Raw genomic sequence first — 20,696 nt, 5'->3', positions numbered from 1 at the left:
CATAAAAGCGGAAATTGTCATTTTTGGACAAAAAAACTAGCAGTTTTTTGTTGCACTGGGTCATTCGGGTCATGTTGGGTTGACCCGGACATGAAGCAGGTTGGGTTCGTGTCCGAAAAATCAACTCGTTTGCAAAAACAGGTCGAGTTCGGGTTGACCTGAATAGTGGCGGGTCAATTTCGGGTTCAACCCGAACCCGAACCGTGACCCGAAATTGACACCCCTGATTGCTCTAATACCACTCTGTAATATCCCATACTCTTAATTATTTGAGGTATTATCTGCTTTAGCTGAAAGGCCACATAATTTCATCATGTTAGTGTAACTTTCCAGAAGGTCATCCATCTCGGAATTACTCCCTTATAAGCATGCTTAACCTTGGAGTTTCTTGATGAAATTTCAACAATTACACCAAAGGCGCATCGATATTTAAATGTTTAACTTCTTTTTACTTAAGAAGTTTCACACTAACCGTTCACCCTTAGAGGTATATATACTACCTATAGGCATGTCCAAAAGATTTGCCCACATAGACTTATCATGCATGCCATATCTCAAGCACTCTCCCATTACATGAAGACTCGCCCAACAAACTCGCCCTAAAACAGAGGTCCATGTCGAGGAAAAGAAGCACATGGACTCCTACAATCTAACCACAGGTTCAATAAAGTTTGTAATGAGTCATAATAAGCATTGTAGTTTTAATTTTTATTATTTTATGTAGCATTCTTTGTAACCTTTTAAGTCATATAAATAAAGAGTGAAGATATATATTTATATTTGGGCATACTTTGGGCTTTCATCTACTGCCAAACTCACTTGATTCTCCCTCAGTTCTCTAATCCTTATCAAGAAGATTGCTTGTGAGCAAAGTCGGGTATTTTCCACCGATAAAACCGGATCCAACACTTACGTATTTTAATAGATAACAGCATAACATACTTTTCATGCAGATGTGATAGAAGATGCTGCGTTGAAGAGAAAAATAGAATCCCCTATGATAGAAGATGCTGTGTTACAATGTCATGTCTACCTAATAAGCAAATCATTGCTTGTAAGATAATTGGTTCCAATATGCTTTCTCCATAGGCTTAAACGTTAAGTCATTTTAGCAGTTTTGGGAAGCATTTCTATTAATTTTCCAATTTCATCGTAATCATCAATAATAATTTGATATATTTTTATGATGAAATGCAATAAAAAACCTGATTAGTGGCACAACTTTCTGAAAGCTCTGTTCAGAACTAAAAATCAAGCTTCTTTTCATATGTTGCTTTCAGCCATGGGCTTATTTGGTTGATTGTAAACATACGATGAATAATGTTTGGAACAACAAAGTAACAGTTCTTTACCAAATGACTCCACACAACAATAAACTTTACTTAGATTTGTGTGAAAAATGAAAACAGATCCAACTTTGAGGAGGTTAATGATATAAAAAACCAGATAACATAGTAAGCTAAATATTTAGTGATTTTTATTTCACGCAGATTAGAAAGCCAGGAACAACTTCTTACAGCAGATGTAGATAACCAAACATTATTCAGTAGGAAGATACATAGCACATTCAAACACTAGATATTATTCCAAGTGAAAGCTGTTTCATTTGCCACAGTTGCAGCCAGGGCAGGTGCAGCTGGTAGTACAGTTGCAGTTCCCATCATTTTCTCCAGTTGCAGAAATCTCAAATGCTTCTTCAACATAGCTGCTATACAGAAATCATCAAGAAAATTTAAAAAAAGCTGAATATATATTACCATTTATTCTAAGCAAAGTAGATTGGAGAAGCTTTTCTGGAAGGTTATTGTGTTACTGTGCTGAGGTTGATTAGTTTTTTTTATTATTATTGCTCTGCTCAGAAGTTTCTATTTTCATATTTGGATCTACATATACATAGTGATCAAGCTTTACTTCAAGAGTTGAAAGTATGGTTCTCAAATTCAGATTACCTCTTCTCTGTGTCAACAGTGATGATGCCATAGCTGTTGCCTTTCTTCCTGCAATATCAAACAATTCTGTTGAGTTATTTGCCATAAATATTGGATCATTAAGATGAAACTTCTTATACTGGAAATTGATTCTGCTGATATTGCTGCAGGGTGAAATCTGAATCATAAAATTCAGAATTTTGTGAGTGTGGGCTTGCTTGTTTTGAAGGGGAAGAGGAAGTGGTTGAATTAATCTTATTTTCATAAGGGAGTTTGAACATTTATTTGATAGAAAATGGTTGAAAGTTAGTTCTTATTTAAGTAATTCACCTACATAGGCGAAATTATTTTGTGCGGACGCCGAATGCAATTCACCGTCTGGAGATCATCCAGAATATGCCACCTCAGTGGTACCGAGCCCCGGGTACCGAGCAGGGGGTGATGTGGTGCATTCTGGTTGATCTCTAGACGGCGTTCGACATCCGCACAGAATAATTTCTCTATTGACATAAGAGGTGGGTTTGAGAAAGTCACCATCATTTTTAAATAGCAAAATAAAATAACAAAAAATAATGGAAGGATACAATGTAATTCTACTTCTACTCATTGTAAAAATATAGAAAAAATATATATAAATGAATAGAAGAATGGATAAAATTAAAACTCATTATAGCCATAGCAAGGATAAAAAATGAGTTTACAAAAAGTAAATTCATGTCAAAAAAAGACATCATCAATGAAATTCACTTTTGAAATTTAGGCTTCGTTTGAAACACAGCTTGAGACCATAGCTTTTTCTGCTTTCAACAGCTTTTGAATCAAAAAGCAGCTTTACAAAGCAGTAAGAAAGCCGTCTCAAACGAAACCTTAGTTTCAACACTTTCGAGGATATAAAATTTCATGAAACTATTTAAGTGTTATATATGTAATTCTCCCAACTATTTATGGATTGCAGGAGAATGGCTACTCACACACACTGATTCTTGTTAGCACAATCACAGTTGCCGCAGGTCGACATGTTTGAGAGTAAATTGGAGGAGAAATAATAGAAATTGTGCGAGAAGAATACTAAACAATATTGCAAGCTCTTGTCTGATGGTCAATATGTTGAGGATTTGGCTGGTATTTATAGGCATTTGATAGGCATAAATGATAAAAAGTTTGTATCATTCATACATTATATTCTATTTTTCTTTATCTTCTTATTTGATGCGTGTTGGGCACAAAAGAATCTGAGTAATGGAGATGACATTTGCTGGCTTCATTCTAACCTCTTGTGTCAAATCTTCTCTTTAATGGAGTTTTTATGATAAGGGAATAAAGTTGTTTACAAAATTAATTTGTATGCTTATTGTAAATCCTTCCAACTGTAAGAAAAAAGGTTAATGAAATTTTGATATCAGTGTTCAAAGATGGCTTATTTTGTTCTCTTAGGTAATTATGTCATGTCATTAAATTAATTGGCTTGTTGAGATAAAAATTGTTAAGATCATACAACAACAACAACATCATCAAGCCTTTGTCCCATTATGTGGGGTCGGTTACATGAATCATTTTTCTTCATTGTGTCATGTTAAAAGTCAAATTCTCTCGTTTAAATCTAATAAAGAAATATCATTTCTAATATTTTCTAACCAAGTTTTTTTAGGTCTACCTCTACTTATATTAACATAAGTCAAATCTAATACCTCTACTTTTCTAATCGGGTCATCGGAAGGCTGACATTTTATGTGACCAAATCATCTAAGACGACTCTCTCTAATCTTATCTTCCACTGGAGCTACTCCAAAACTGTTAAGAACATACAAAGTAAAAATTTGTTCAGGGAATAAGAAATCTCTATGCAAGATAGGCTGATCATTTTAATTGTCTAATACAACTTTTTTTCTATCAAATAATTTCATGCAGATTCCTTCAGGATATTTTCCTTTCCTTTTTCTCCCTTATCACCAAAAAAAGTAGTTGTGTAGAACAATCATTAGGGGCGTGAATTCTTGTTAATGTGTTATTGGGTGTAAGTTCAACCCAACCCAATTAGACCTGTTTACTAAATGGGTAAGAAACTTCATTTGGGAATTTCAAACATCATTTGTTTCAACATAAGAAGTGGTTGGGTTTTGTTGGGTTAGTCTCAGCACGAAAATACACATGATGACCCATTTTACACATATTAACTTGAAAAAAAGTGTCATTAGATTTATTTAGGAACGTAAAAGTATTATGTTTAGTCCCACATCGAATAGTTGAAAAAAAAATGTTAGTATTAAATACTAAATTTTGCTTTTTAGCTTTTATGTTAAAAATGTTTTAAGCATTAGTGTATTTGACCCAAAATTTGATCTCCTTTATTTCACAATCCTTAACAAGTCTTCAAAGGCCCACTCCTCTATTTTCTTGCCTTTGTGGTCTATAACTATAGACCATTTATGGTGAAAACAAATCATTTATTATAATGTATGGAATTAATTTCAAGCTTTTACATTATCTCTTAAGGTCAAGAAAAAATCACATATTCAAAAAAATTATTCAACCATTTAATTATAAATCTCATTCTAATATTTGAAGTAATTAAGGGATCTCAATCATAACTTATAAGGATTTGATAGAAGAAAAATTTTCCTCCTAAACCCTAACCCCTAAACTAAAAAATAAAGAAATAACGTCCTATGGTTTTAATCATTCTATATTGATATCTAAATTTAAATCTCACTTCAGTTAAAAAAAGGAGTATTTACATGGAAATCATAAATTTTTTTATATATTTACATATCTAACACTTAAATATTTATATTATTTGTATAACACTCAGATTTATGAATCACATAACAAATATCGTTAATATTAACTTTTTTAAAGTAAAACACATCTTTTAATGTATGTGTGTGTTTGTATATATATGTTTGTATTTATAAAGATTTAAGTATTTTGATGTAAACCCGCCTCCCCCGTTAAAAAACAAAAGAAAACCAAACAAATCTCTAAATAGTTTTCATATGCGGATAATTTAATCGTAGAGTATCATGTTGTTCTAATTTAGTCTATTGACTGTATAAACTTGATTCAAAATGGTCCATCATATTATAATTAACATATTAAATTGATCATAATTTAATCCTCCGACTATTTAAAATTGATCCTAATTTATTCTCAAAGGGACTAGACTGGATCAATTTTGTATAGTCAAGAGAATAAATTGACACAGTGTTATATTTTGGGACTAAGTTTGCTGCATATGAATAGTCGGGTGACTATTTTAAAATTTTAAGATAAATCCCTCTCTATTAGTGCAAATATTCTAGCATAGAACTCATAGTATTTTACATCCTGAGCTAAATTAATCGAAATACTATACATAATCTTTTAACAGGATACAATGGAGAAAAATGATTCATGTAGCCAACTTCACATACGTAGTGGGATAAAACTTGATGATGATGATGTTGTTGTTGTTGATGTATGATACATCACCATTTAACACACCAAAACATGTCTTCCATTAACATAACAAGAGAAAAAACAATACTGAAACATATTTACCATACTTCACAATACAATCCCATCAAACATTAATTAGAAATGGTAAGTGAAGAGAAAGAAGACAAGAACAAGACAAGGCTTAAAGAAACATAAAGTGAATATCATATCATTACAGATATACAGTACAATATTTATAGCCGAAAGTAAAGGCTTTAGTTCTTGAGATCCAATGATAAAATGACACCTAAGCTTCTAATTAATAAATACAAATATTTATTTATCTTGATATTCTAATACGCCCCTGCAAACTGATGGGTCTTGAGAGACAGTCAGTTTGGATCTGAGCAATAGAAAGCGTGGAGTAGATAATGCTTTGGTGAAGATATCAGCAGTTTGATCAATTGTATTTATAGGTAGAAGCCGAACATGATTCTGGTGTATATGATCCCTAATGAACTTTTGATCAATCTCAATGTGCTTCGTACGAGCATGAAACACCGGATTGTTGGCTAATGCAATGGCAGAAGTATTGTCGCAGAACATATCGGTTGGATTGGATTGTGGAAGACCGAAATCTGATAGTAAGCGTCTGAGCCAGATAATATCCGCTGTTAGAGATGCTAACGCTCGGTATTCAGATTCAGTCGAAGATCGAGCAACGGTTTGTTGCTTTTTCACCGTCCATGATATAAGATTGTCACCGAGAAATGAGCAAAATCCAGATGTTGATTTGCGAGAGTTGGGATCACCAGCCCAATCAGCATCTGAAAAAGATTTAAGCACTAAGTCAGTTTTGTGAATTGGAATTCCAAAATCAAGTGTACCTTTGATATAGCGAAGGAGCTTCTTGAGCATGAAGACATGCTGCTGTTGAGGAGCATGCATGTGTTGAGAAAGCTGATTTACGCTAAAAGCTATGTCCGGTCTAGTAAGAGTTAAGTACTGAAGAGAACCTGTAATGCGACGGTATAAAGAGGAGTCTAAAAGTTTAGAGTCTGTTACCATCTTTTCCGGAAATTTTGTGCAAGTTGGGTTGACAACAGGATTACAGTTGAGAAGATCAGCTTGCTGTAAAATAGAGGTTGCATATTGACGTTGGGAAAGAAAATAGAACTGAGTATGGTGATCAATTTTAATCCCAAGAAAATCATGGACCGGCCCAAGATGTTTCATCGAAAATTTTTGATCAAGTTGAGCTAGGACATTGTCTATTGCCCGTGGACATGATCCAGTTATGAGGATGTCATCCACATACACTAGGAGATATATGTGATAGCTTTGATGACGAAGTATGAATAAAGATTGATCTGCCGAACTAGAGAGAAAACCAATGGAGATTAAAAAATCAGTAAACGTATTATACCATTGGCGCGGGGCTTGTTTCAGTCCATAAATTGCTTTGTGAAGTTGACAAACGTGAGTGGGATGTTCTGTATCCTCAAAACCTCGAGGTTGAGCCATAAAAACTTCTTCGGAGAGCTGACCATGAAGGAATGCATTCGCGACGTCCAATTGATGTACCTGCCAATTTTTAGAAATAGCAAGAGCAAGCATAATTCGAATAGTAGGAAGTTTGGCTACCGGACTAAACGTCTCAGTGTAGTTCAGACCGTATTCTTGTCTATTTCCTTGGGCCACTAGTCTGGCTTTGTATTTTGCAATCGATCCGTCACTATTGAATTTTGTCCTATACGTCCATCGACATCCGAGAATTTGATTTGTAGATTTATTGGGTACTAAACTCCAAGTGCCCTGTTGTTGTAAAGCCAGGAATTCACTTGCCATTGCGTCACGCCATTGAGGATACTTGGCTGCTTCAGTGTAACATGTGGGTGCCGTAGGTGGATCGGGATTCTGAGAGTGGTATAAGTTCAGGCGATCAACAGGTTTCAGAGAGCCAGTACGAGCTCGGGTGATCATATGATGTTTCGGAAGAGTGGGAATGCCAGGACTTGAACCGTGGCTGGTGCTTGCTAACGGTATAGAAGAATCGCTGTACTGGTGAGACAAATCTGGAGCATTTGATGTAGTAGTTCTTTGACTGTTAATGTAATTGGTCTTAATTATGGGCACCAGGTGTGGATTCGTTGGTACAAGTAGTCTAGGCGGTGTTGTAGTAGAACTGATTTGATCTATGTTTTGATCGCTGTCTGGGGAAATTTGAAATGGAAACAAATCTTCCTGAAAAGTACAATGTCGAGAGTAAGTAATTTTATTAGTAATGATATCAAGACATTTATACCCTTTATATGATTCAGAATAACCGAGCAAAACACAGGTATTAGCTTTATTTTGCAATTTATGACGATTGTGAGAGGGAGAAAGAGGATAGCAGGCGCATCCAAACGTCCGGAGATGAGCATATTCAGGTTGTCGTTTATGCAGCAGTTCGAACGGAGATTTATTGTTAGTGTTATTGGAGGGCATCAGGTTTATCAGATAAACAGATGTAAGAGATGCTTCCGGCCAATGCTTATACGGAACCGAGGCTTTGTTAAGAAGCGTCCTTGTTGTTTCAATAATATGTCTATGCTTGCGCTCCGCTACCCCGTTTTGTTCCGGCGTATATGGACATGAAACCTGATGACTGATACCCTGACTAACAAGAAACTGAGAGAATTGATTATTTATAAATTCCTTACCACCATCAGTACGTAAAATTTTAATAGAATGAGACGTAAACTTTTCAATTTGATTCTTGAAGTTAACAAAAGTAGAAAAAACTTCAGATTTATGATGGAGGGGAAAAATCCACGTAAACCTGGTGTGGTCGTCGACAAATATGACATAATACCTGTAACCTTGAACAGATTCAACCGGGGCAGGACCCCACACATCAGAATGAATTAAAGACAATACAGTATTATGTCTGTTATGAGATTTAGAAAAGACTAGCTTATGTCCTTTGGACAATTTGCAAGAGGTACAAGCATCAGGTTTAGTAAAAAAATGTAAACTAGGATTACATTTTGCTATAGTAATAAGAATTTGATCATGTGGGTGACCAAGGCGGTCATGCCAGGGAATGGTCCGGTGATTCTGAGTAATAAGAGCTTTCGGCAGAGGAGAATCTTGAGGATTGTGAACAGGATATAGTCCCTTTTCACACGGTCCTTGGAAGAGAACCTGATGTGTCTTCAAATCCTTGAAATAGAAACCATTAGGATCAAAAGTTATGGCAATATTATTGTCTTTGGTGAGTTTAGATATAGATAATAAATTGAATTTCAAAGACGGTGTATGAAAGATTTGAGATAGAGTAAGCTTACGAGAGGGAGTCGGTAACAGGCCTGTACCAGTATTGGCAATGTTAACCGATCTCCCGTCACCGACTGTAATGGTGTCCGATCCTTGATATGATGATGCAGTTGTCATAGCGTCAAGAGAATTTGTGAGGTGAGATGTCGAACCGGAGTCTAAGTACCAATTTGTAGACTGATTGTCGTTGTGAGTGACAAGCGCCGTGTTATTAGTCGGAGCAGATTGATTGACATATGTGGGATCCAGGCGATGCCAACAGGAGGAAGCTGCGTGGCCTTTCTTGGAACAAATTTGGCAGATGACATTAGAGTTCGGGTTTGCCTGCGATCTTGAGGCGGTGTTCTGGTAGTTCCTGTTACGAGATCGCCGGCCTCTTCCCCTTGGCACAAATAAGGCAGTCTGTGGATCTGGTATAGAAGCGGAACGAGCGTTGTCTGACGCCATATTGATTTCTTCACTGAGTAAAAGCGGGTACAATTGATCAAGATTTATCGGTGTAAGCATGGTCCGAATAGCTGTCTTGAAAGACTGGTAGGAAGGTGGAAGTCCATTGAGGATGTAAAGAATGACATCCTCGCTATCAACAGAGGAACCCGACGCAGTAATCTGATCGACGAGGGACTTGATTTCCGTCAGATACTGTGTAATCGTCTGATTTTTGAGGGAAATATTGTGAAGGGAGTTTTTCAATTGGATTACTTTAGAACGATTAGATGATTGAAATCTGGTTTCTAAGGTAGACCAAATTTCAGCAGTGGAAGTTAGATTAACCACATAAGGAAGAATAGATGTGGAAATTGTTGAGCAAAGAGCAGCGGCAAGATTTTGATCCGTTAGAATCCATTGAGGGGATTGGGAAGGGGTAGTAGAGATCTGATTTTCACCGTTTTGAGAAAGATCGTTCGGTGAAGAAGATAAAAAAGGTTCAAGAAATTTTTCAAACCTATTTGCCCTGAAGATTTTGGCGATTTGAGCTCGCCAAATCGGGTAGTTGTCGGTTTGGAGTTGAAGATGAACAAGAGTGCGCAGATTCGAAACAACGAACTTGAGAGTCGGCGGGATGAGAAGATCGGAAGAGTCATCGCCGTCCAGTTGCTCGCCAGGATTTGAGTTTTCGGAACTCATGCTGAACAGAGGTATTAGGCCTCTGATACCATGAAGAGAAAGAAGACAAGAACAAGACAAGGCTTAAAGAAACATAAAGTGAATATCATATCATTACAGATATACAGTACAATATTTATAGCCGAAAGTAAAGGCTTTAGTTCTTGAGATCCAATGATAAAATGACACCTAAGCTTCTAATTAATAAATACAAATATTTATTTATCTTGATATTCTAATAGTAAGCATTATTACAAAGCTAGATTAAGAAGCCAAGAGCTGGCTGATTCCCATCCACCTTACAAACATAAGTGAAAACGTAGACAAACATGATACAGAGAGTTGAAAACACACAAATCACACAGTACGTACAATCACATAATTTATTTTCCTTCATATAGGATGAGAATTCAAGCTGAGCAGTTCATTCAATTGCCACAGTTGCAGTCAATACAGGCGCAGTTGGTACCGCACTTGCACTTTCCATTGTGCTCAGCTGCTGCAGAGAACTCCATAGCTTCTGTTTCATAGCTGCAATCAAAACCATACATAACTGTGCTGAAAACATGGCCTTAAGTACAAAAAACTTCAGCAATCAATTAAATTTTTAGCTCAGTTATATTCAAATCAATGCTTTAGAAGGCATTAGCTCTTGGGCGCATAAGGCTCGTCTTCTATGCTATGTTAGCAGGTTGATAGCCATTGCATCTATCTTTTGATGTCCACTTGCTTTATCACAAGTTCCCTCACAGATATGCCACTTGCCTTTATGGAATCTGTGCACTAATTGATTGCTCTTACTACAGGAAAATGACTTGTTACTGGCAAACGAAATCCACCGGTAACAAGGGAAATCCACCGGAAAATTTGTTTTTCTGGCGGATTTTTATATGACAGTAATTCGCGCATTGGAAAGTCGTTACCGGTGAAATTTATCCGCCGGAAATAATTCCGGCGGATTTTCCAGCGCAATTTCTACGAAAAAAATAAAAGTTGTCCGTTGTTTTATTTGGACGGATATCGACGTTTAATCTGCCAGTGGAAATGTTGTGCCGGAACCCTATTCCGCTGGACTATTAGTGACGGATAAAACTAGCTTATTCTCCATCGGAAATACTGGTGTAATGTATTCACCGCTTCTTCCAGCGCATGAAAATCAGCCATAAAGTTCAACAGTAATAGCAAATTTTTCTGTTGTGTCTCATATTATTTTATTTTGATGTCTCATTTCATTTAATTTTGTATTTTTTTATTAACTAAACTTTAAAGTTAGAATATGAATTATATGATTATAATCTTTTTAATTTAAATATGTATATATATCATCCAAAAGTTGAAATTTGAAGTCAGTTACCTCTCAGTGTCAACAATCACAACTCCATATTGATTAGCCTTCTTCCTGCAATAACAATCATAACATACCAAAACATCAAAACATACATACAAATTACATATAACATAACAACAAAATAATCATTTAGATAGCACAATTTCTACTCCATCATAGTTCTATCAAATCCTATCACTGCTTCAACTACTCAAAACGCAGTGAAAAAAAGATTCCATGCAAGCTGCTTGGAGAAATTCTCATCTGATCTCTGCTTACACACACTGGCTCTTATCTGCACAGTCGCAGTTACCACAGGTTGAAGACATGATTGAGATTAGCAAAGTACTTAAGCTTGCAATTAGTGCTAAATGGCTAACTAAAGCTTGGTTTGTGTTCTCCTGAAGCCTTTTTTTGCTGCTATTTATAGGATTTCAGTCGCTGCAAAGTTCTGATCACACACGCTAGCTTCTTGGGTTTCTTATGAACACACGCTTCTAAGAACCATACAGAGGAGAATTGACAGTGGTAGGGACACAGCATGGCTTGTTAGGAACCTCTTGAGTCTTATCTATCTTCTTGCTTTGCATGTAGATCACATAAATGTTATATTTATATTGGTATTTAATATTTATACTATTTTACTTTATGGGTGGTATTGATTTTGTTTGCATTTTGGGATTTATTGATGATCACTTGATATAGAGGAAGAGTTTTGACATAGTGAAATTTGAGTTGCGTGGATGTAGAAGGATTGATTTTGAATTTTGTATAGTATGTTATTTATGAAATTTTGTGTGATTTTCGCTGCAGGAAAATAGTTCATTACCGACGGATTTTTCTGGCGGAATATTTTCCGTCTGAGTTTCCAGCGGATTTCCGACAAATTGAATGAAATATTTCTAGCATATTTTTCCAGCGGCTTTTCCGGCGGAGTTTTCGGCAAATTTATTATTTTTTAAAATTATACAAGCGGACAAATTTCGCAGGAAAATTTTTCAGGTATATTTTCTCCTTCGAAAAAATTTTCCGACGTTCATTTTACTATTGAAAATTTTTCCACCGGAAACTTTCCAATCCACTAGAAAATGAACAAATTTCCGCTAAAAAATCAGCCTATAATATGTGGTTTTCCTGTAGTGATCTCTTTGATTTTGTTCATAATATTATATATACATATTTTAAATTTTAAATTTATTTTTACAAAATAGTAAACACAACAGGAAAATCAATGATCACCAGCAAAAATTTCGGCCGACCACCAGGAATTTAAATTTAAATTATTAAGAAAAAAAAATAAAAATATAATTTTATACATATTCAATTGATTAATGATTATATTATGTCAATAATTACTATTGATTAATTTATAATTTTTATATTATCATCTAATGATTATGACGAATACCAAAATAAAAAAAATTTGGTAGATATTTCTCTATAGGATATTAATTAAGTTATATAATTTAATAAATATTATATATTTAGGAGAAATCTAGTTTATTCATATATTAAATAATTAATTATGTAATAGATCAATTAAACTTAATGTCTATTAAAAATGTGCATATAAATCACATGTCTAAGAGTACACATATTTTATGTATTGTACATAGTCCATACAAAAATACAGGCCCATCTATTTGTGGGCTGGAAGCCCAACTAATCCTGGCCCATTAATTGCCCACCAAATATATGTTTTTTTGCTAGTTATTAATTTTTTTATTAAAAAAATTTATGAAAAAGGAAAAAACTTGTGGTAGATGCAAAAAAATATAAGGATTAGCTTTAAAGCCATCCAATTTTACATTAAATTAGTGTAATTTAGGATAGTATATACAACACTAATCTCAATGCAGATCAATTGACTTTAAAACACATTATACTGTATTTTGTATTAGAATATCCTAATAATTTTTTCCTTTAAAAATACTAAATGAGTTTTTTTAATTTGATTTATTAAAACTCTATTAATTTTAAATTATGAATTTAATCCAATATGACATTTATAATATAAAAGAATTTGTGTACTTAACACATGATTCTTATATATTTACATATCTAACATCTAAATTTTAATATTTATTTACATAACACTTTAGTGTCTCAATCAAATTAAAATATATGCATGAAAATATAAATTTCCTTTTAAAAATATTAATATTGTGTGTCGAAGCATTTGCGTCAATAGAGAGATAGAATTTAACGTCCTGACTTTAAACGAAGATAAAAAAACACTTACAAATAGGGGAGAGAGGTGGAGTAATCATAAGAGACATCAAAATTGTTAAGTGAAAAACCCTAAAAAGGGGATAAAATCATGTGGCCTAACCCAATTAAAATGAATATATTAGTGTTTGTAGTTGATTATAAATGATGTCTTTCGTCGAGGAAATGCATTGGCTTAATATAGCAAATATACATCATATAGAGCACATTACATGATAGGAATTGAAAGAATCAAGTGATATGAGAGTTGTTCTTAAAAGAGTGTTGGCTTGTTTGTTTGGTTGGTAGGACTATAGTCAGGTGACAGAGGTCAAACAGGCCGTAGTTGGACGATTGAGGCAGAGAGGACTGTTTTCTGGTGATAGAGGTCAGAGGGAATGTAGTCCGCAAGTAACAGTGGTTGCAGAGACCGCAGTCGATAGGCGATGAAAGTGGGAGGGATCGTAAGCGGTTGACAAAGAGGCCGAAGGGATCGTAGTCAACTAATGATGGTAGTTGAAGGAATCATAGTTGGCGAGCGATGGCAGTCGGAAGGATCGTAGTCAGCTAACAACAGTGGTTCGAGGGACCATAGTGGGCGGGCAACGGTTGTTAGAGGGAATGTAGTCGACGGGCAGCAAAGGTTAGAGGGATAGTATTTGGCAAATGAGGGTGGTCAAAGGGACCATAGTCGACAATTGAGGATAGTCGGAGGGATAATAATTGTCGTGCGATGGTGCTTTGATGGATTATAATCGGCACATTAAGGTGGTCAGAGTGACTGTAGTCGGTAGACGATGGTGATCTAGGGGATTGTACTCGGCGGGCGGAAGCCATAGGGATAGTAGTCGATGGGTGATAGAGGATGAAGGGATTGTAGTCGGTAGGTGAGGGAGGTCGAAGGAATAATAGTCAGGCGGGCAACATAGGTTGGAGGGATCGTAGTTGGCAAGTCGGACAATTAAATTATATAAGTTAAAAAACCTTTTATTTTGAAAGTCATTAGAACTTAGAATCAAGGCTGTGAAAACCGGACCGGACAACGAACCGGAAGAGAGAGAGGTTCAAGGTTTGACCGGTTCGACCGGTTGAACCGGGGTCGAACCGGATGATGTAATAAATAATAAAATTATTAAAAATTAATAAAATAAAAATCATATAATATAAGTATATGAGTATTTAATAATATTTATAAAATTTTAAAATATATAATAAAATTTTATACATATAAATATCATTTAAGAATAATATATTTATAAGAATAATACTTAATATAATATATAAATTTATAATATAAAAAATTTCAATTTATTTACTATAAATAGTTTTAAATACATATATTATAGAATGAACATTTTGTTTTGTTTTGTTTTTAATTTTAAATATTTAAAATATATTTAATTTAATATTTGGAGTAAAGTAACCTCGTCTAAGAAATTATTTTTTAAACTAAAAAACACATAAAAAATTCATACAACATTGATACGTCATCATAAAATTATCTTGATCGGGCACGAATCTCGAGGCAAAAAGCTAGCCGGAAACTTCAAAAATTAAATCTGGGATCATCTGAACTTCGATTTAAGGAAACTTATACTCGAACTGATCGTCTCGGAAATACAAACCCAACGACACAAAATTCAGTTCAATCTGAGCCCAAATGAGCCCAAATCGAGCACCCGAAGTCATGTTGGAATGTTCGTACCACAATTTGAGTTACCAAACGGTCTTCGATTTTGACGAGCTTATAGTCGAATCGAGCGGGTCGATGAGACGAATCCAACGAGCCTAAGATCTCCGAATTCCAACATCACTAAGGCCTTCAAATGTCCAACGAATGGTGCACAATCGAAGGATCTAATATCAGCCGTCCATTCAACCACTCCCTATTTGCCCCTAATCTCGCGCCTATTTACAAGCCATGCCACTCCATAAAAACTATAAATAGAGCGCCCATTTCTCATGAGAGGGGGACTCAAGCAAGAAGAAGAAGTGAAGAAGAAGAGAAGGGGAAGGAGAATCAGCTCCTCCTCGACCACCGCCGGAGTTCTTCCCGCCGCCCGAATATGTCGGGATTCTGCCGGATATTCGAGAGAATGCCGGAATTCTTCCCGACTTCCACGGGACGCCAGAATTCTGCCAAAGTTCCATGGATTTCTAAAATTCTTCTCAATTAACAACAGAGTTCCCTCCTAACATCGAAACTCCGCTCAAATGATGCTGAAGTTCTCCTCAGCTGCCAACAGACGTCGGACTTCTACTCGACGTCGGACCTTCACTCTTCGCCAAGTTTCTACCCGACGCCGGACTTCCACCGGTTATCGGACTTTCGCTGGACGTATATCCGAAGATGGATTTCTTTCCATTGTTGGACTTCTACCTGACGCCGTCCTTCTGACCTTCATCGTCAGACACAATCCTTCCAGCCTCCGTCGCAAGACAACGATCCTCCCGATCTTCGTCGCCCAACGACAATGGTCCTTTCAACCTCCGTCGCCAGCCGACTATAGTTCTCCTGACTTACGTCGCCCTCCAACTACAGTCCTTCCGACCTCCATCACCAACTGACTACGGTCCTCCTGACTTACGTCGCCCGCCAACTACAGTCCATCCAACAAAGCGAATACGTCAACAGTGACTCTTTGTATTCCCAACTTGTAATGTACTTCATATAATGTACATCAAACACATGCCTTCCTCAAAGGAAGGGTCTCATTTGTAATCGACTACAATACTAGTGGATTCACTCAAACTGGGCTAGGCCCCGTGGTTTTTTCCCCTTTTTCAGGGGTTTTTCACGTAAAAATCTTGGTGTCTCATAAATGCTAGACCATCTCTCTTGTCTGATTGCGTGCCAGATTTTCGTACAACGCTAAGACGATAAACTTTATATTTCTCTACCGCCACGAATACTCCTGGACGCAACAAATATAAATACAACTAAATTTTTTTACCATTAACTCGTAGAATACTCAAAGCTTTAAATAACAACAAAAATATCACTTTACTAAACTTTCGTTAAAACCTTCTCCTTCCCATGTTGTTCGCCCCATCAATATATTTTCCAATGAGATCCTCACATCTTATTTTTCTTCATCAAACTTCATACAATGTTAATAGTGTGATAAGGTTAATAAATAAATAATTTTAAATATTAAATATATAATAAAATAATTTTATTTATTATGTATTTAAATCTACCTTCAAAATATTACATATCCTTTTTATTTTATCATTTTATGGGTTTCTCCCAAAAGCAACTCAATAATTGCTTATGTAAATAAAAATTATGAGCCTTTTTATTTCAATTATAATAATTTGAAAATATAAATGTTGATGCCATTGGACTAAGTGTCTAACTCATTAATTATGACAAGACTTCTAAAATTCTGAGGCTATGCCTTTCCTATTGGGATAATTGTTTTTTTATTATTTTTTGTGGTAGAAAAAATAGCAGAAAAATAAAATGTGTTTAATTTAAAAAAATTAATTAATTTTTTTTTACTATAAAAATTGTTTTAGAAAAATTGTATAGCAATTTTAATTTAAAAAAAGGTTTAATTAAATCTAACAATATAAATAGAAGCATAAATCACCTAGGCTATTAAAAGTTTGATGGAAGTTACTAGAAAGATATCTTTTTGTTATGTGATAGAAAATTAATGAAGGTTAAATTTGTATTTAATATCTTAGCTTAGTTTAAATATACAGTATATGCACAATTATAAGTTTTAAGTGATGCTATAAATTTATACATGAAAAATTTATAAAGGAAAAAAGAATTACGATTTATTATATCGAATTAGGAGAAAAATACCAGTCGATAGATGTTAGTGTTGTATGAGATTATACGTTGCAGTTCTGCAATGTTGATTGAGTGACATCGTTTGTGCGATAATAATCAGACAATAGTGATCGAGAGCGGTTGGGCGATGATGTCTGGGCAACGAGGGTTGGAAGGTGATAATGTGGTGATGTCAATTAAACTGTGATGATCAGTTAATAGCAGTCAAATGACAATAATAAGGTAATGACTATTGTTAGTAGTGATTATTGGGATCAATTGTTGGGCATGGTGTTGGGGTTACTCAAATATCAAAGTTCTCTTCAACTTTAGGTCCAAACTCTCTTTCATGTGAGGATTGGATGTCAATTTATAATTTTTAGGTTTGCTTTTTATAATTTTAGCCTAAATTTGCTAGCATTCCATCAAACTATCATACTAATTCTCTCAATCATAGATCGTTTATTAGGCATTTAAATGCCTTAATGGAATTGAAATTGAGTGATCTTAAGCTTTTTGAATTCATCTCATTGAGCCACTTATTTTCAACCACATAAAAACTGTATGATTTGAGCTCATTTTGATTTAGATTGGACACTTTATATCATTCACATCTCATCGAAATATTAAGTCTCATGATAAGAAAGCTGAAATCACAATCTGAATGATCCTAAATTTAATTCGAATATTTCTAATTCAGATATTGCACGAGGATTCACTCTTGATCAAATATATTTCTAGTGATGTATAAGTATATTCCAAATTCACGAAAACACAACAAATTCAAAACACACCACGTTACATTCCAACCATACAACCCTACCAAGTGCAAACCCTCACTATCACACAACTCTCCTCAAACACGACGATAATATTTGCAACTACACAAGCCCTGACATGTGAACGATGACTTGTGACCAACTTTCCTCTCCTGTCCAATATATATTTTTTTAATTTTAGGATATTATTAGTTCATTCCAACGAAATATAGGAAATTGGTCCCAATAATTTCCAATATATAACTTTTTGCCCGCGGTTTTTTTTTTTTTTTTTTTGGTTTTTTCTAAAATAAATTGTACTAAGAAGCTGCTTTCTACAATAGCTTTAAAAATTTAATTTTTCTATCATAATCATACAAAGCAGTAAGAAAGCTCTCCCAAAAGAAACCTAGAGCTCCTAGCTAAAGTTTGATTTTAAAGAAGAAGATATTTATTATATCCATAGTAGCTTTAAAAAAATTAATTTTTCAGAATGATAAGTTGAATTATCTTTTAAATAAAAAAAATATCTTGGAACCCCCAAAAAGTTTAATTTAAAAATATTTTTTGAAATAGTATATTATTTTCCTTAGTATTATCTATCATAAAAATAAATAAATAAAACAAAAACCTCAAATGTTTCAATGGCTCAAAGCCATCACTGAAAGTTTTTGGGTCCATAGCTTTACATCACATAGGGTCTGCTTTTTGGAGTCACTAAAAAGATTGATGTAGAGATTAATAAACACAATTAATAATATAATTAAATTTTAATTACATATAAATATAAATATATAATTATTTATTGGTTCCTGAGTCCTGAGCAGTCACAGATTTGCTAGCTGTTCTCCACACCATAATAAAGGATTGCCTGTCATGGATGCAATTAAAACAAATCAAGCCATTTGGATCCAGAAGAGCTCAACAGCTATCAATGTAAAGGGATGGCTTACTACCTTAGATCTTTAGTATTGCATGTTGGGTCCTTATCCTTAACATAATAATAATAATAATACTAAAATTAATAATAATAATAATAATAATAATAAATAGTTTGAATATGCATATATTTATAGTAAAAAAATAAAAAAAATGGCATAGTTTAATAAATCTATAATTGGCTTAAGGCATGGCCTTAACTTGATTCTTGTTGAGTGTATTGAATTAGCTTATCAAGTCTTCGATTCATTAGTAAATGTTGGTGTTGTCTCAAATTTGGCTTGATCATTCACTACAAGAAAATATGTTAATAGCGATAAAAAAAATAGAGAAAAAGGAAATGGTCGCTAAAAGTAATTAAGGCCTCTAAATAATAAGGAAACTTGATATTAGCCATAAAAAAGAATATGTCAGAGGTCCAAGGGGCAAGGGGGCAGCGCCCCCTGGCAGGGTTCGACCAGGGGCGCCTAAGCTCAAGGGGGTTCCGCCCCTATATGTAGCTAACAACAATGAGTTTAACATAATCTTTTCTACGTACTTGTAGTAAAGTGTTGACTCTGTAATGATGCCCCATGTATGAACGTAATGTTATATTGAAATGTGTTTGCAATGTGAATTATGTTTCTTTATTTGGATTGAAAACACCCTTTTTTTTTTTTTTTTTGCTAAAGGATTAGATGAGATCTAAGTACATTAATTATTTAAAAGACACTATAAGTCCTAGCTATTATCACTATTCTTATTGAATATTGTATGTGACATATTCTTTTAGTGAGATCTTGATTATATTCTACATGAAAGTTATGAATTGAATTTTTCATAGGTTTGATAAGCATGAAATTAAATAGGTTGAAGACTATGAACTATAATATTGGACATCTTGAATATTGTGAAAGGATTATGACATCAAGAGATCAAATAATTATATCACTTTTAGACAATTACTACAACATATAGAGATGACCAATATTATTATTAGCATTTCGTGCAACAAGCATGCACCTCTTTATCCTTCCTCTCAAAGTTGAGAATTAGCTACATTCATCATGTGTCGGACATTGCATTACTTCGATACGAATTTTCTCTCCGTGAGAAGAGCGTTTTTAGGTGTTTTTTTCTTAATGATGAGCGCTCTGTTCTACTAGATTAAACAAATAAGATTCATTCGTGATCACCCTTTTGGCAATTAAAGTTCTCCTCGAATCTAAAAAATTATCATTTCTTCATGACACGAGTAACAATTGCATGCCTCAACCACTTGAAAACATGAATACCACATGGAAACTATTTGTAGGGATTGTCGACCACCCCCCAAAGAGTCAATAGGCCAAAAATGACTCTTCGTTCAGCATCCTATCACTATCAATAATAATAAAGATTCACCAACTAGCCGACTACCAAATGCTTGTCATATGAAGTTAGCCCCTTCTTTATTTGTGCTTGTCACATTCTATCCTTTTTATGCTAAGTCGATCAGTCCTCAATCATTTGTAAATCAATCGGTAAAAAACAATAAAAATCACTTAAATCTTTAATGATATCTATATTTTAATAGTCTGCTTTCTTTCTTTCTTTCTCATTTTCAATTTACATGTGAAAACCTTATTGCTGTCAAAAAGTAAGCCGAATCAATGGTTCAATCTCTTCCACTCATTTACAAAATCTTATGCCATGAGGTTTACCAATTTTCTCCTATTACTTTTGAGAATATGCAAAAATCACTTTCAATACATAGTTTTTTTTATTCACATGATTTTTTGTTAGATCCTATTCTATTTATAAAACTAAATAAAAATAAATGATGAAATGTGAAGAAAAATAAGATCACTATCAAATTAATGTTTCTTAAAATGAACTAAAACAATTGAAATCATTAGATTGGATTCATTTTTTTGGGTTCTTTCCAAATA

General features: G+C 34.3%; 1 protein-coding gene across 1 annotated transcript; it reads right to left on the bottom strand.

The window, feature by feature from the left end:
• Positions 1 to 10,007: 10,007 nt before the first annotated feature.
• Positions 10,008 to 11,533, bottom strand: LOC110098126 (metallothionein-like protein type 3). The gene is made up of 3 exons (XM_020824854.2): positions 11,377 to 11,533; positions 11,125 to 11,169; positions 10,008 to 10,301 (listed from the first exon to the last, which is right to left on the bottom strand). Exons 1-3 carry the CDS (start codon positions 11,424 to 11,426, stop codon positions 10,199 to 10,201), a joined length of 198 nt encoding a protein of 65 aa, XP_020680513.1. The 5' UTR covers positions 11,427 to 11,533; the 3' UTR covers positions 10,008 to 10,198.
• Between the last annotated feature and the right edge of the window lie 9,163 nt (positions 11,534 to 20,696).

The sequence above is a fragment of the Dendrobium catenatum genome, unplaced genomic scaffold (assembly GCF_001605985.2).
Source record: "Dendrobium catenatum unplaced genomic scaffold, ASM160598v2 fragScaff_scaffold_842, whole genome shotgun sequence".
NCBI lineage: Eukaryota > Viridiplantae > Streptophyta > Magnoliopsida > Asparagales > Orchidaceae > Dendrobium > Dendrobium catenatum.
The sequence above is the reverse complement of the archived record's forward strand: the minus strand, read 5'-3'. Positions and strand labels throughout refer to the sequence as shown.

Excerpts from the sequence above, each read along its gene's own strand:
- LOC110098126 (XM_020824854.2), bottom strand. The coding sequence starts at position 11,426 with ATGTCTTCAACCTGTGGTAACTGCGACTGTGCAGATAAGAGCCAGTGT. Across the intron at positions 11,170-11,376 it reads GCAGATAAGAGCCAGTGTGT|GAAGAAGGCTAATCAATATG; the intron begins GTAAGCAGAGAT and ends TTGTTATTGCAG. Across the intron at positions 10,302-11,124 it reads GTGATTGTTGACACTGAGAG|CTATGAAACAGAAGCTATGG; the intron begins GTAACTGACTTC and ends TTTTGATTGCAG.